The sequence below is a fragment of the Enhydra lutris genome, unplaced genomic scaffold (genome assembly GCF_002288905.1).
Source record: "Enhydra lutris kenyoni isolate GAN:26980312 unplaced genomic scaffold, ASM228890v2 scaffoldscaffold21, whole genome shotgun sequence".
NCBI lineage: Eukaryota > Metazoa > Chordata > Mammalia > Carnivora > Mustelidae > Enhydra > Enhydra lutris.
In genome coordinates, this window is record NW_019154105.1 from 47918558 (window position 1) to 47935819 (window position 17262).

The following is a 17262-nucleotide window of genomic DNA, read 5'->3' on the forward strand; positions in this document are numbered from 1 at the left end:
TGCAATAAGTGCCCTTCACAATACCTACCATCGGGCCCTCCCAACTCCCCACCCTCCTCCCCTCCAAAACCCTCAGTTTGTTTCTCAAAGTCCACAGTCTCTCATGGTTTGTCTCCCCTTCCGATTTCCCCCAACTCACTTCCCTCTTTCACCCAATGTCCTCTGTGTTATTCCTTATGCTCCCCAAGTAAGTGAAACCATATGATACTTGACTGTCTCTGCTTGACTTATTTCACTCAGCATAATCTCCTCCAGTCCCATCCATGTTGATACAGAATTTGGGTATTCATCCTTTCTGATGGAGACTTAATACTCCATTGTATATATGAACATATATAGTTAATCTTTGTATTCCATGATCAAGTAAAGTCATATTTACACAAAACTCAAATTTCTTATGCATATTCTCTAAGTCATGGATGCTCTAGTATTTGGAAGTAGTATGGTATTTGAAGTATTATGGTTAAGAATTATAAAGGTGATGAGCACTGGGTATTATATGCAACTAATGAATCGCTGAATACTCCATCAGAAACTAATGATATATTATATGTTGGCTAATTGAACATAATAAAAAAAGGAATTATATAGGATATAAGATATCTATTAGATGATTTCTTAGCTATCTGCCAAAATCAACAGAAAAGAGAGATTTAAATAAAAGGAGGTAGAAAATAAAGGATCTGATAAATTTAAGAAGGCCAAAAACTATTTGTAAGCAGCCAAGTATACAAAATTAATACATTATCCTGCTTTCATTTTCATTTTTATTTTTTTTAATGGAAATATCAGCTATTAGGTCTGGAAATAAAGGCTCTTCCAAACAAGCAAAACAAAAAAAAGCAAAAAAAGATATTCCAGACAACTGCTGATATTTATCTTACATAATGTTTTCTTATTATTTTCTTCTTACTATTTTTTTAAAAATTTTATTTATTTATTCATTTGTCAGAGAGGGAGCGAGAGAGAGTGTGCACACAAGCAGGCAGAGTGGCAGGCAGAAGTGGAGAGAGAAGCGGGCTCCCACCCGAGGAAGGAGCCCGATTCGGGACTTGATCCCAGGACCCTGGGATCATGACCTGAGCTGAAGGCAGCAGTTTAACCATCTAAGCTACCCAGGTGTTCCTATTTTCTTCTTAAAAGGGAAAAAAAAACTTACACTAAATGAAAATTAGTTAACCTAAAGAAATAAAGGGGTCATATAAAATTTAAAAAGCCAAGGCATATTCTTTAATTTATAATTGTGTTTAATGCAAATGTCAAGCATATGAAGGAAAAATGATGAAGTCTGGAATAAATATGATTTTGAAAACTGAACTAGTGAGTTTAGAATACGACAATGCAATTGCTGTAGAAGGTCCCTGTGACACAAAGACTTATCTGCACTTTGTATTTCAAAGACAAAACAAGATTTATAAAAACAAGGAAAATAATCTTCAAAGGTGGGGAAAAATTATTCCCAGAACACTAAGAGCTGCTTTGGTTATTAAGCCTTACCACTGTGAACAGTCATAGAGAAGCATGAAAGTTATAGTTTCTCCTGATGCAGGGGCATATTCCCATTAACACTAATGAGAAGTGTGTGGGCACATCAAAGACAGAGCCTGACTCTTTGATTTTAAAATGAAATTCTGTTGAATGGAATAAGCTAACATTCTTGAAGAATGTGTGTCTGCATTTATTATTTCCTTTTTTAATGAGCAATCTGTGTACTTCTTTATCTAACATTTATTGATGAAGTGAAAATGATGCATTTCTCCTCTTTATAAAGATTCCCATTATATTAACTACACAACTAAATATTACTCTTTTTAGATTTTTGACTTTTTAGAGATTGAATTTCAGTTGGAGGTACAGAATGCAGACATTTACTTTAGACTATTTCATTTTCAGAAAGTATAAATATAATCAAAATCTTACCTTTTTGCCCAATACGTACATGCTCATTTTCAAAAAGTTCTAAAAATGATAAAATAAAATTATTTGACACAAATATGATTAACCATGTTTAGAACAATATTAAGTATATTTTTCTGCTATTGATACTGTTTTAAAGCTAAATGGCTCTATGGAGAACTATAAGAATATATATCTTTGTATTAGAAAATCTTTTTTTAAAGTTGTTTAAAGTTTAAGGAAATTAAAAATGAGTTAAGTACATTTAATCAGAAAAAAGGTGGTAACTAATTTTCCTTTGTTAAAATAAAACAGTATCTTTTCAGAACAGAAAAATGTCTACTCATCTTGACAGCTTCATTTGCAAAGCCCTACTTTTGCTCTCTAATCTGCCATGACAGCATAGCTTAAAAAAGCCTTAATGCTATTATAGGTAAAATCCCACTATACAAATGCCATTTTAAAAGATTATATTGGAAAAACAAAGACTTACTTTAAAAAAAAAAGTTTTATTTATTTATTCATTTTGAGAGAGATAGAGAGCGAGTGAGCAAGCGCAAGAGAGCAGGGGGAGGGATGAGGGAGAGGGAGAGAGAAAATCTGAAACAGACTCCATGCTGAGCTCAGAGTCCAGTGTGGGGCTGGATCCCATGATTCTGGAGATCATGACCTGAGCCAAAGTCAAGAGTCAGGTGCTTAACCAACTGAGCCACCCAGGCACCCCAAAGATTTGCTTTTAAAGTACCAGTCATAATGGGAAAAGACTCAATAAATGAGACCACATTAAAAAAGAAAAAACTTCTATTCATCAAAAGACACCATTGTGGGGCGCCTGGGTGCCTTAGTGGGTTAAAGCCTCTGCCTTTGGCTTAGGTCATGATCCCAGGATCCTGGAATCGAGCCCCACATCGGGCTCTCTGCTTAGCAGGGAGCCTGCTTCCTTCTCTCTCTCTCTCTGCCTGCCTCTCTGCCTACTTGTGATCTCTATCTGTCAAATAAATAAATAAAATCTTTAAAAACAAACAAAAAAACAAAACAAAAGACACCACTGAGAGTGAAAAGGTAAGTCGCAGAGTGGGGAACTGTATCTGCAATGCATGTACCTGACAAAGGACTTGTATCTAGAACATGTAAAGAACTCCTGGTAAAGACAGACGACCATCTGACAAAATAGGCAAAACATGCGAACAGGTTATTTACAAAAGAGGAGACCCCAAGGACTACTAAAGTTATGAAAAGAGACTCAACTACATTAGTCATCCAAGAATGTAATTAAAACCATTATGAAATGCATACCCATCACAATGATGAAATGGAAGATGGACAATTTTACATGCAAAAAAAATGGAGTAAATGAACTTTTCATATAAAGGCAGTGGGACTGTAAATAGTGCAGCCACTTGGAAAACCAGAAGCACCTACTAACACAGAATGTATGCACATCCTAGGACAATTAGCAATCTGCTTTTGGGTATACACCTTAATGCATTCATATGTGCCCCAAGGGACATATACTAGAACTTTCATGGCAGCACTACTGGTAATAACCAAATAGTGGGAACAACTCAAATGACCATCAACAGTAGAAATCATCAACTGTATGGTCCCATACCTACAAAGTAAAAAACAGGCAAAACTAACCTACAATGTTAGAAGTCAGGATAGTTGTTACCCATGAAGGTTGCTAGAGTGTAGAATTGTACCTGGAGGCTTCTGGGATGCTGGTAATACTCTATCTCTTGATCTAGTCAGAGGTTTCACAAGTGTTTTCACTTCATAAAAATTCACTGATCTGTATACTTAGGATCTGTGTCCTTTTCAGTATGTATGTTATACTACTATAATGTTACTCAAAAATTAGAGGAAAAAAAAGATTATGCAACTATGAGAGGGAAAAATTTTAGCTCTTTTCCCCACCCCAGAGAAAATCAGTTTTTCCATTTTCTCTTTCTCTTTCTCCCCACCAGCTGAGAAAGGAGGAGCTGTTAATTGGATTTGTTAGATTCTACAACAGTGATTAGTTTACCTCTTCTAATGAATGGGATAACCATGTGTTAAGGGCCATGAACTTACATGTGACTGTCTGGGTAAGTACAGCCTGGGTCCCCTGGCAACCTGGTGACCATCTTGGCACTTGATTCCCTCCTCCCAATTTCTAGCAGTCCTGCTTTGAGGAGTAGAGAATAAAAACAACTGCATCAACTAAAGAGACTATCAGCCTCCTCTAGCAGATGTAGCGTTCCTTCCTCTGCTGTATGTATGTATGTATGTAGGTATATATATATATGCATATGTATGTGTGTGATAATATACATATGTATGTATGTATATACGTAATATGTAATGTATATTATAACAGCAAATACCACACTGATTCTTATCTGAATATTACTTTCCACTACCTCTTCACCAAGAGTAAATATTATGTCACACCTGTGTGTTCACTAGTCTCTGGCCCTTAGCAGGGTCTCATATTTGTTGTGTTACAGTGAATCAAAAAAGAAAGAACTGTATTCTAGATTAAGAAAATAATTAGGCTTTCTAAAGCATAGGTACTACAGGATCTAGAATAATTTTAAGCAATTCTTAAGGGTTATTTCAAAAATGAAAAACATAAATATCATTCAAAGTTATACTATTATTATTTTCTTTTCCTTTTGTTATATGTATGGCTATCACTGGCCATGAACAGAAATACAAGGTATCTGTCTTAGTCTGTTCAGATTACTACAATAAAACACTCACAGACTGGGTTATAAACAACAGAAATTTATTTCTTACAGTTGTGGGGCCTGGAAGTCCAAGATCAGGGTACCAGTATGGTTGGGTGCAAGCCCTATTCTGGGTTGCAAACTGCTGACTTTTCTCTGTGTCCTCACATGGTGGAAGGGGCTTGAGAGATCTTTCACAAGGGCACTTCTCTCATCCGTGAGGGCACCACCCTCCTGACCTAATCATTTTCCTGAGGACCCACCTAATACCATCACCTTGGGGATTAGAACTTCAAAATATTTCAGGACAAAAACATCTAAACCACAGCAATATCTTATTCTGTGAGATATATGATATCTTCTCATAAAATAAAAAGGACTATCAAAGGTCAAGGGGGAGGCAGCATATAATGGCAGACTTTGGAGGCAGACTGTTTAGTTTTGAATCTTGGTTCTAGCACTTACTAGCTTTGTGACCTTGCACAAGTTACTTAACATCTCCACTTCTTCAACTTTAAAATGGTAGTAAAACTTCTATCTCACATGATACTAGAAAACTAAAACCGTAATCAAGTATAACTATATACCACCAGAATGACTACAAAGAAGATGGCATACATTAAGCATTAGCAAGGATATAGGATAACTCCTTCTACTCTCATACCTTGTTGGTGGAAGTGTAAACTGGTATTATCCTTTTTGAAAATTCTTTAGAAATTATCTACCAAAGCTGAACTTATGCAAACGCCAGGAGAGAATAATCATCTTCCCAGGTATATACTTAACAGAGGTGTATACATACGTTCACCAAGAGAAACAAACTAGGATGTTCATGGCAGCCTTATTTGTAATAGCCCCAAACTTGAAACTTCCCAAATATTCACCAACAGTAGAATACTATAATGCAAAAAAATTGCTCACAAATACACAGAATATGGCTGAATCTCACAAACATAATGTGGAACAAAAGAAGTCAAACATCAAAGAGTACATACTATATGCTTTCATTCATACAAAGTTCAAGAATTGGCAAAATTAATCTATTCTGCTAGAAATCAGAATAGTGGTTATCTTTGACAAAGCAAATAAAGATTGAAAGAGGTTAGGATGGGGCTTCAGTTTATTGATCTGGGTGGTATTTTAATATGTGTGTCCACTTCATAAAAATTCAATGGGTCATTCTCTTACGATATATGTATTTTTCCTTTTTAATAAAAATATAATCTCTACATGTAACGTGGAGCTCAAACTCACAACCCAGAGATCAAGAGTCACACTCTTTTCCAACTGAGTCAGGCAGGTGCCCCTGTAATTGTCCATATGCATTATATATTAATAAAGTTTTTAAAATGGTAATAGAACATACCTTCTAGAGCTGGGGGTTAAAATTAGATAATACACATGTAACATATAGTATGTACTCAATGACTTTATTATATTTGTTATTGTTATTAATAATAAGAAACAGCCAACTTCTTTATTTTACAGAGAAAGAAACAAGTCCAGAAATGTAAAGTGACTTGCCCAAGTCACACAGCTAGCCAGTGGTGGAAGAAAGATCGGCACGATTCCACTACCATATAGGCCTCCATATTTTAAGCCAATTTTTACTTCTTGTTTATTATAGCTAAATACCGATCTGGTCTTTTACGAAAATCACATTTATTTATCCACAAAGAAGAAAAGTTGCGGAAGTTTTCTGTTGGGTTAATATTTAAAAGATACTAATTTTATAGCCCAAGTTTATACAAGGTAGAATATATGTATACAATTAACTTGGTGATACAAATAGTTGCGAAGGTAGTAACGGCTAGCAAAGGAAAACATGAGTGCTGCCAATGACAGTTTTGCCAACCAAATGATGTAAGTATTTTTATTTATTTATTTGAGAGAGAATGAGTGAGAGAGAGCATGAGAGAGAAGAAGGTCAGAGGGAGAAGCAGGCTCCCCAAGGAGCTGGGAGCCCAATGCGGGACTCGATCCTTAAGTCCGGGATCATGACCTGAGCCGAAGGCAGTCGCTCAACCAACTGAGCCACCCAGGAGCCCAATGATGTGAGTACGTTTAATGACTTTTCAAAATTAAAGACCTTCAAATTAAAAGACAAAATCTAGTTGAATTCTGATAATAAAAACATACAGAATTCTATTCAATAATTAACAGAAATCAAGGAGAAGCAAAAAGTATGCTTGGTTTTCAGACATTAAAAAGTTACTAGATTAATTTGGAAATGACCAGATAAGCCTTCAACTCGTTCTCATTTAGCATTAATTATATGGTGTATGGGAGAAACACTCACCAGGAGGCACTTGTGTAGAATCATCTATACCCAGCTGTCCTGTAGTTAAGCCGAGTTCTACAAAGAATTCTTTCTGAAAAATAACATAGAATTAACATACATCTCAGACTTTGCTACATAATATTTAAAAAATCAGTCTCCTCCAAACATCAGCTTAAATAAAAATTACAATGTAAAATGAATCTTTGCTTCATTCAAATATCTTAAAAAGAAGAGGTTTTTATTGAACTTTTCAAAAGTAATGCGTTAGTCAGAATTTTGCCTTTTTAAGTAATAGATTAATCGGTTAAGTAAGACATGATAATTATACTTTTTTTAAAAAAGATTTTATTTATTTATTTGACAGAGAGAGAAATAGAAGAGATGGGAACACAAGCAGGTGGGAGAGGGAAAAGCAGGCTTCCCGCTGAGCAGGGAGCCCGATGTGGGGCTCGAGCCCAGGACCTCAGGATCATGATGCAAGCTGAAGGTAGACACATAACACCCAGGCACCCTGATAATTATACTTTTGAGTAAAGAACTAATAACATTCAAATCTTTCCTAACACACACACACACACACACAGTATGTGTAGAACTCAACAATTTTATTTTTTAAACTCATTGCCTAAAATTACCAAAATGATTCTCTACCTGTTTTCTATGGTACTATACTTCACTTCACCTTTAATCAACTAAACACTGCAAATATCCAAAACAACTTAAATTAATTTTTAAGTAAAATTAAACTACCAAGCATTCTGCTAAACTAAGAACAAATTAGATTTATTCTCCAGACTTCCTCCACTTATCTAGTAATGTCCAGGGAAAGTAAACATGTTTGTCTGTTATTTTTTAAATATACAACAACCTCATATTATTCACATTATGTTTATTCCTTAAGTAATTAAATATTTCTATTAATATTTGCCTCAGTGTTTTGTTATTATTCTAATTGCTAAAACCAAACTTCCTTCTCCTTTAAAAGATGAAATTAGTTTTAATCCTTCATAATTATGTATTATTATTTAAGTTAGTGATTTATTTCTGCCCCTCATAAGACAGTTACCCAGCCTAACATGCATAGTCATTTTATTTTTGTATTGATTTTAAGTAACTGATGTTATACTTCAATTTTTAACTAAATTTGAATTTTATATATACTTTCAAAAAGCACTTCAATTTATGTTTCTAATTTTTAACGACTAAAGAGGAAAAGTCCCTTCATACTACGGAAGGGACCTAGATCCGATAAACATGTCGGTATTAGCTTTTGTAACCACAATGGAGAAGAGAATTTTACTTATGATAAGTCATGTTAAGGTACAGAAACAGAACTCTGAACATTCATTTTCTATCTCACTGCTCTGTACTATTTTTCACTCAATAGCAGTAGACCTGCACCCCAATCTAAGATTTCCTTCAAAACTTACCCAAGATACTAGACTTTCTGGGATGCCTTCCTTGAAATTCTGGGCTAATGGAAACAACTTTCTATGCTACATGTATTACCTTTTATAAACCTCTAGTAAAGAACAGAATCATGTCATATTGAAATTATCTTCTTACTGTCCATCTCCCCAGTAACCCGAAGCTCCTGGAAGACAAGGACTGTGTCTTACAAATATCTGTAGCCCCAGTACTTAGCAGTGTGCTAATGACATATTGCAGAGGGACCCCATAAATATTGAGTCACCGTGCTGAGCTCTAGTTTTCAACCTGTTGCCTCTTTGTGACTGAATCGGTAAATACAAAAGAGCTGACAATTTCACTTTAGAGTTAAAAATTTTTAGTTTATTAAATATGCCCTTTTAACATGGATGAGTTTACATAACACTGTGAACTAGGTTTGAAAGCCATCTATTATAGGATCATTTGACTCATGGAGCCTCAGTTCAATACTCACACACACAGACCAGGGTCTCAAATAAACTATGCATCATGGAGTCAGAACCATATCCCCAGGCCACATGACTCAAGGAAAGAGGGAACAACTAGCCCTAGTCACAGCAGGAAGAGAAGGACTAACCATACTCTTAGTGGGGACAGCCACAAGTTTTTTGAAAATTAGCCACAGGCTTTTGGTTCTTCAATAGCTAAGAACGAATCCACATCAACTCCAGGTCCCCCCAGACAGACAGAAGGCATAACTAGTCCCACTCACACACATACTAAACTTTTCATACAGCAGCATCCTTTTCCTGCTTCTTTACCTAGCAAACTCCTTCAAACTAGTCCAAATGGCAGTACCTCTAAGAAGACCTCCTACCACTTCCAGCAGAAGAATCTGCCACTGCCTCTTCTGTATATTTTATATAAACTACTACAAACAGGTCTTCTAATATTTTAAAAAATAACTTCTTAAAAATTAATTTTTTAACTGATTATATTTTTAACAGTAATGATGAACAGTTATATACTACTTACTAAGGGTCAGGTACCAACTATATGTCTTATATTTTAGTTTCTTAGGTCTTCCATTAAAAAAAAAAAAAGTCCCACTTAACTGGGTGGCTATAAACAGAAATTTATTCTCACAGTTCTAGAGGCTAGAATCAAGGTGTTAACAAGGCCATGCTCTCCCTGAAAACTCTAGGGGAGATCTGTTCTAAGCCTTTCTCTTAGCTTCTGGTCTTGCTGGCAACTTTCAGTGTTCCTTGCCTTATAGATGCCTAACTCCAATCTCTGCTTCTACTGTCTTTAGAAACTCTCCTTGTATGTCTCTCTTCTGTGTCTCTTCTCTTCTTATAAAAACACTGGTCATACTGGGTTAGGGCTCACCGTATTTCTGTAAGATATCATCTTAACTTGATTGATCAGCAGTTACATTCACAAGTACTAAAGATGAGGACTTCAACATATCTTCTTGAGGGACACAATTCAACTCATACTTTACATCTTAACTTGTTGATCTATATAATACTTCTATGAGATGTTATCATCCTTCTTTACAAATAAGAAAACTAAGGCTCAAGGAAACTTGCCCAAGGTCACATAGCCAGTAAGGGGAAGAGCAAAAATTTAAATCCCAATTAGGTGGCTTCAGAATCTAATCACTTAACCATCATGCTATACTGTTTCCACATACAGCAAATAGTTTAAGACATCAAATCAGCTAAAAACATGTAACAACAAAATAGCAGTTCCTTATCTGAAACTTTCCTCTGCCATATGTATACACACACGTGCACACACAGTCATAACTGGCCACTACTCAGGGACAACTATTTACAGCTTTTTTTTCTGGTATTTACCTCCATATTTCAAGTAACACTTACTGCTACTTTTATCAGTTTCAAATATCTATTGACTTTTTATTGTAAATAAGGATTTTAGGTCAGGTACATTTTCTTTTCCTCCATCATTCCAATATAATTACATATCAATTCTTTATTAAATCCATATTAAGAGTTTGCATTATGACTAAATATCCACTGCTGAGCCAAGCAGTATGTGATAAATGTTTCCTTTTTTGTACTACTTTTTTGTATATGCAGCTCATAATTAAATCCTTTTTTCACATACATAATCTTCTCTAATCATTTATCTCTTCCTGTACCTCCAACAACTCTGAAAAGACCATCCACAATAGAATTTTTTTTTTTTAATTTTATTTATTTATTTGACACAGAGGTCACAAGTAGGCAGAGAGGCAGGCAGAGAGGGAGAGAGGAAACAGGCTCCCCGCTGAGCAGAGAGCCCGATGCAGGGCTCGATCCCAGGACCCTGGGATCATGACCTGAGCTGAAGGCAGAGGCCTTAACCCACTGAGCCACCCAGGTGCCCCACAATATAATTTTGCATGTGGTCAAACTTTTCTTGCAAACACTCATCCTGGAACCCTCGCAGTCTGGAATCCCCGTGCTCTGGCCTTATGCATACCCTTTGCCCTGAAACTTCTTTTCACTCTCATTCTGGAAATTTTTCTTCTCTTAGGTTGGAACCCTGTTTCCTGGGTCCCCTACTTTGCTCTTTTTATGAGCTTGTTTTGGAGGCTTTCTTCCAATAGGTCCCCTAATAAGAGTAAATATTTTAGATCATATACATCTGAAAACATTCACTCCAATCTCATATTTGATTAACCGTTGGCTACATATAGAATTCTTGGCTTGAAATCATTTGGATTGTTAAAGGGATTACTTCGAAATCTCCTCGCTTCCGGTTTTGCTGCTGAGAAGTCAGATGCCACTCTAATTCCTGACACTTTACATGTATTCTCTTTCTCTTCTATAAAATGTTTTTAGAGTTCTCTTTTCAGGGGCCTTTATGTGGGTCTTCTTTCATTCATGGCATTGGAAAGTAGGTAGGCCTTTTCATTCATAGGATTCATTCATAGGAATCGGAGATTCCTATCTTTCAGATCTTGGGATTTTTTTTTTTAAGATTTTATTTATTTATTTACCAGAGCAGGCACGCGAGAGAGGCAAGCACAAGCAGGGGGAACGGCAGGCAGGGGAGAAGCAGGCTCCCCGCTGAGCAAAGATCCTGACGTGGGGCTTGATTCTAGGACCTGGGATCATGACCTGAGCCCAAGGCAGCCGCTTAACTGACTGAGCCACCCAGGCACCTGAAGTCTTGGCAATTTTAAGAATTCCCCTACCACTGTTTTCTTTTTCTGGAACTCCTATTAGTCAGATGTTAGTTCTTCTGGATTTATCATCTAGTTTAGAAAAAAAAATCTTTTCCCTCTTATTTTCATCTCTTTGGCTTTTTGCTTTTGTTTTGTCTTCTGATAGAGATTTCTTCACCTTTGTTTTCAACTCTCCTACCATATTTTTGATTTCTAAATGTTCTTTCTCATTCTCATGTTTTGTTTTGTTGTTTTAATGAAACTCCCTTCTTTTGTAATTCTTGTTTCACCAGTAGTTAACTTCTCTGAGAATATTAATGGTTTAAGTCTCCTGTGGGGAAGAAATGTTTGACAGGCTAACTTCTTTGTCCATGTGAAGATGACCTTGGGTTTACCTTTACCCAGTACTGTTGCCCTGAAAATGTTCTGGATCTCACACACACCATATATACACACAGACACACAAATTACGGCAAGGAATGCCAGCTATATTACTAACCAATGGGCTTTACAAAAAAAAAAAAAAAATATGACCCTTGATGGTAAATTACATTTGAAATGGGAGACTCTGAGTGGACTATAAAAATCTATTGGAAAACACAGGCGTTAGCTTTCTGGTGTGGTGTCCCTTGACAGGACTTGGAAGTTATGCTCATGTGCATTATAAGAAACAGTTCCTATCGTGTATGACTTCCCTATGTTGTGCCTATGTAACTGTCACTTCCAATTGCATGCATTACTTGTCAGGGCTGGGAAGTAGCATAGGATTGGCTGTGAGGACACCCAGCGAAGATCTGCATGATATACAGACATGCTGTGTCTTCTGTCCTGTACAATTCTACAAATCTAAGGGAACCTGATGCCAGGTTATGACCTATTGTATCCTTTGAGTGTGAATGTAACTCCAAACCTAAAACAATTACTAGTGCTCATGATAAGTATTCACTCCCTAAACTGCCTATTTTTCTTTTCCTTCTTTCTCTCTTTTTTGGGGGGGGGGGGTAGGTGGTTTAATTTTGGTTTCTGCCTTTCAAATTGGAAGATTTCAAATAAATGTCTGGAGATCCTAGGCTGGCCAGTCATATTTAGGAATGAGGCAATTGACTGGAAGCTGTGTCAGCAAGGATGGGGTACAGGATGCAACAGAGGGAGAGAACTGGGCAGGTGCAGTGATGGAGGTAGGGGATGAGGGTATTAGTCTCATCATTTGGTCAACTTTCACTTAATTTCTCTGTTTTCAAAGCAGTGTCTCATAGTTGTACTGCTGTAAATCTGAAATCTCTGAATTCTTAGCCTTTCTGATTCTTTCTCTCTCATGAATATGTCTCTGGTCCCCTGTGGGGAAGAAGGAATCACCTGAATGAATATACAACGTGGTAGGAATCTGGGGGTCTGCTATCTCCTGATACAGACTTTCATGCAGTCTCATTTTCAACCCTATGGCTCAGCAACATGTGGTGTCTCCACTTCTTGAGCCTTTCTAAAGTTCTGTGGAGAAAATCATGTTGCTTCTTATATCAGTCAAGTGTCCAGTAAGAAAACAGAAATCATACCAGAAATGTGAACAGGGAAAAACAGAATTAGCAAATGCAAAAAGCAACTATGACTTCTAGACTGATGAAGAGGGAACCAAGAAGGAACTAGGAACTCTGGAAAGGGTTCCCCCTGCCCTCAAGACTGAGATTCAGACTTTTTTTTTTTTTTTTTTTTTATGAAATGCTCACCATGGTAAGTTGTAGTTACCATCTGTTATACAAAGTTATTACACTTCTACTGACTATATTCTCTATACTGTACTTTCCAGCCCATGCTTTATTTATTCTGTAACTGGAAGTTTATACCTCTTAATCCCCTTCACCTATTTTGCCCATCTCCCCACCACTCCCCACTCTGACATCCACTAGTTCATTCTCTATTTATTTCTGTTTTTTTTGTTTGTTTTCTATCTTAGATTCCATGAGATTCAGTCTTCTTTTTTTTTTAAGATTTTTATTTATTTATTTGAGAGAGAGAGAGAGAGAGAGAGAGAGAACAAGCGGTGGGGAGGGGCAGAAGGAAAGGGAGAAGCAGGCTCCTGGCTGAGCAGGATCCAGGACCATGAGATCATGACCTGAGCAGAAGGCAGACACTTAACTGACTGAGTCACCCAGGAGTCCCAGATTCAGTCTTTTAAGGAGAGAGAATGGCTACCCCAGTAATGTGCATGGGGGTTTAGTGGGTGGGTGAAGAAACTTGCCAGAGGGCACAATTTGGAGCTGGCTTCTCCATCCTTCTGAACATAGGAACCAGGAAGGTACGCTCTTTTTTCCTGTTCAGTCTGCGGTGTCCCCTCCAGAACCCTCTACTGCTAAAGCCTAACATCAAGCCAGTTAGCAGAAGAGGAATGTTTGTAAGATCTAGCTCTAGCATAATAAAGCAGAGCAAAACAAAGAGGTGGAAACAGAGCTGAAAGATAAACTGATTGTTGCCATGCCTCTCATCTGTATCTCCCATCTCCTACAGCGAAGCATTTGGGCTTGACCTTCTTTCATGTTTAAGTCATTTTCCTACCAGCTCTCCAAAGGAAAATATTAACAGAGTTATAAGCTGTTTCCTAGTTTCACCAATGATGGTATTTATAGTTCTGTGCTCCTTATTGCTTTGGGGAGATTAGCAGAAGAAGGAGTGATAATTTCTTAACTCCACCATCAGGAATTCTCTCCACCTTTCTATAATTGCTCTATTTTAAAACTAACTTCCTCACTAAAATGTGATAGTTTCCAGAGCAAAGACAAGCTCTACCTCATCTTCCCTTCCCTTTATCTCCCTCAGTACCTCATCTTGTTAAGCTTAATAAAGGTTGGTTGAATTGTTAAATGTAAATTGTTAAATGTTGAATTGGTTAAAATGTACATTCCTTAAAATTTTTAAAATTCACAATTTAAAAAAATTTAAAAATTTTTTAAAATTCACAATTGTTTCAATGAGTTTTATTGCCATAGATCACACACCTGAATCCCAGCAAGCTGTCTTATAAATCTATGCTGTTGATTAAAATGAGAAAAAAACAAAAGTATTTATAGGCCCATGAAAGCTCATTTTTAGTCGTACCAGCAAAGCAATTCACTGTCTATATAACATATTGACAATAAAAAAATAAACCTTTCACTTAATTTATTTAATAAGCAGTCTTGTTGCTTTAGATATATGCTGCAATAAATATTTTTCTAATGGCTGTCTTCTAAAATATGTAATATTTTGAAATGCCTATACTTACCAATTCAGGGATGTCTTTTACTTTCAGAGGTACTTGGATTAAGCCCAAATGGGTCCTGAAACTAAGAGAATCACCATTTTCATAATTTGGGTTGCGAAGATTAATTAACACCTTTAAAAACAAATCCAACAAAATTGGTTAGTTTGTTTATAGAATGTTTACACTTACAAAATTGGCAATAATATACTTGGTGTATCACCACAAAATTAAAAACTATTTGGGGCTATGCATATACTTTAATTACATTCTAAAAAACTATTTAATTGTAATGAAATGTTAAAATACCAGAAACATGCTTTAAATTTAATATTCCAACTGATGATCTGCCATATCAAAGTCTAGAAAGTTAAGAATTTATTTAGAATGAAAAACCTTTTATGCTAATAAAAAATAAAAATTGTTTGATTACAATATTTAACAAGGAAGGTGATAGAAAAATAAAAATTGCTTGATTATAATATTTGCCAGATTTTAGACTCAATTCTAGCCCTTTTAAAAACAGGTATTAACAACATTTTTAGAGAGATAGGAGACTAATAACTGCAGGGTATTGCCTCTAAACCAAATCCACAAGGAAAAAAAATTCAGAAGTCAAGCTAACAAGAAAGACCATTTATATACTTCTCAAAATTATGCACATAAAAAAAATCTTAGACATTTACATACCTTTTAATCTAGAAATCATACTTCTATAAATATGATTTTGGAAATAATTAAGATGTTTACAAAGATAGTGCAGAAAGAATATCAATGAAGTAGTTTATAGCAGAAAAATATGAAACAGTTTAAACATTCCATTAGAGGGAATTACTTAAATAAATTATAGTTAATTGATAAAATAAAATACAATGTCATTTGCCTCAATTAATACAGGTAAGGTAGGTAATGACATGAAAAAATATTCACAATACATTCAGTTAAAAAATGTATAATAATGTAGTATTTTTTGCTATGTGATGGTATTAAAAGTAATTTTTAAAAAATTTTCTTCTTATGTATGCTTTCTTATTTTTCCAACAATAACAATACATTTTTGGGAAAGAATAATTATAATTAAGATATATTTTTGAATTGAAACTCTTGAGAAAAAAATAAAAAATCCAGTGCAATGACATAGATGGAATTAGCGTGTATGATGCTAAGTGAAATTAGTCAGAAAAAGACAAATACCATGAATTCACTCATATGTGGAATTTAAGAAACAAATGATCATAGGGAAAAAAAGAGACACACCAAGAAACACAATCTTAACTATAGAGAACAACCTGATGGTCACCAGAGGGGAAGCGGGTGGGGGACAGGTGAAATAGGTGATGGGATTACGGATGCACTTGTGATGAGCACCGGGTGATGTACGGAAATGTTGGATCACTATATTGTATACCTGAAACTAATATGACACTTTATATTAACTAACTGGAATTTAAATAAAAGCTTAAAAAATAAAAAGCATCCTGTGAAGGAGATTATGTAACAGAAATGCTATCATATCTGAGGAAGGGATTAATGAACTGATAACTAATCACTGATGAAACGGAATGTGCGATAATGCCAAAACAGTTTCTTAAAATTGCAAACACTAAATTGAAACTAAAAATATCAATGTTATTTGTTAAAAAAAAATATAGCAAAGAATCAATAGTCTGCTAAATGCAGACTAATACTGAACAATACAATTTTAGCCTAATTACACAAGTAAGGGATTATACTACACAGGAACTTCACAAATGGATAGAAAAGAGAAAGAAATGATGACTATGAGGGTAACAGAAAAGAGAAAATATTAGAAATGCAGTAACTATAAGGATATAATTATAGAAAATGTTTTTTAGTTAAAGAAGCATCTCAGCATGAATAATCAGAGATCAATTCATCAATAGTCCTGAAAGAAACAGAATGTTATGACTATTAAGGAGAAAACATAAAGATAACCATACAAAAACCACATGAACTTTTGGCCCTTAAGTGCTAGAAAGGGAAAGAGTTTGGGAGAAATCTTCAACAAGCCAAGAGAATTAAGGCAGTTTCTGATCAAACTAACTTCTCCTTAGAGTTATAAGGAGATTACAGGTGGAGAGTCTGGGTGGCTCAGTCAATTACGTGTCCGACTCTTAATTTCAGCTCAGGTCATGATCTCAGGGGGTTGTGAGACTGAATCCCACTTTGGGCTCTGTGCTGAGCACTGAGACTGTTCAAAACTCTCTCTCTCCCTCTCCCTCTGCCCCTTAAATCCCCCCACCTCCCACTTGGTCTTTCTCTCTCTCTCTCAAAAAAAAAAAAAAAAAAAAAAAAAAAAAAAAAAGCAGACATCCTACAGTTGACTTTTAAACAACATAGGTTTGAACTGCATGGGTCCACTCAAATGCAGACTTTTTACAGTACAGTACTATAAATGTGTTTTCTTTATGATTTTAATATTTTCTTTCCTCTAGCATATTTTATTGCAAAATTAGAGTATATAACATATATAACACATACAGTATATGCTCATTGACTATTATGTTATCAGTAAAATTTCCAATCAACAGTAGACTATCAGTATTTAAGTTTC

At 35.6% G+C, this 17262-nt stretch overlaps 1 protein-coding gene across 3 annotated transcripts in view; it reads right to left on the minus strand.

Annotated features, from left to right (window-relative positions):
* The window catches only part of LOC111148962 (TBC1 domain family member 19), a 155927-nt gene that overhangs the window by 82073 nt on the left and 56592 nt on the right, over window positions 1-17262 (minus strand). For all 3 annotated transcript variants that reach the window (XM_022505809.1, XM_022505807.1, XM_022505808.1), the window contains 3 exons: window positions 14712-14822; window positions 6907-6979; window positions 1921-1959 (listed from right to left, as the gene is read on the minus strand). In XM_022505809.1, coding sequence (XP_022361517.1) covers window positions 1921-1959; window positions 6907-6979; window positions 14712-14822 — 223 coding nt within the window. The remainder of the gene's footprint in view (window positions 1-1920; window positions 1960-6906; window positions 6980-14711; window positions 14823-17262) is intronic.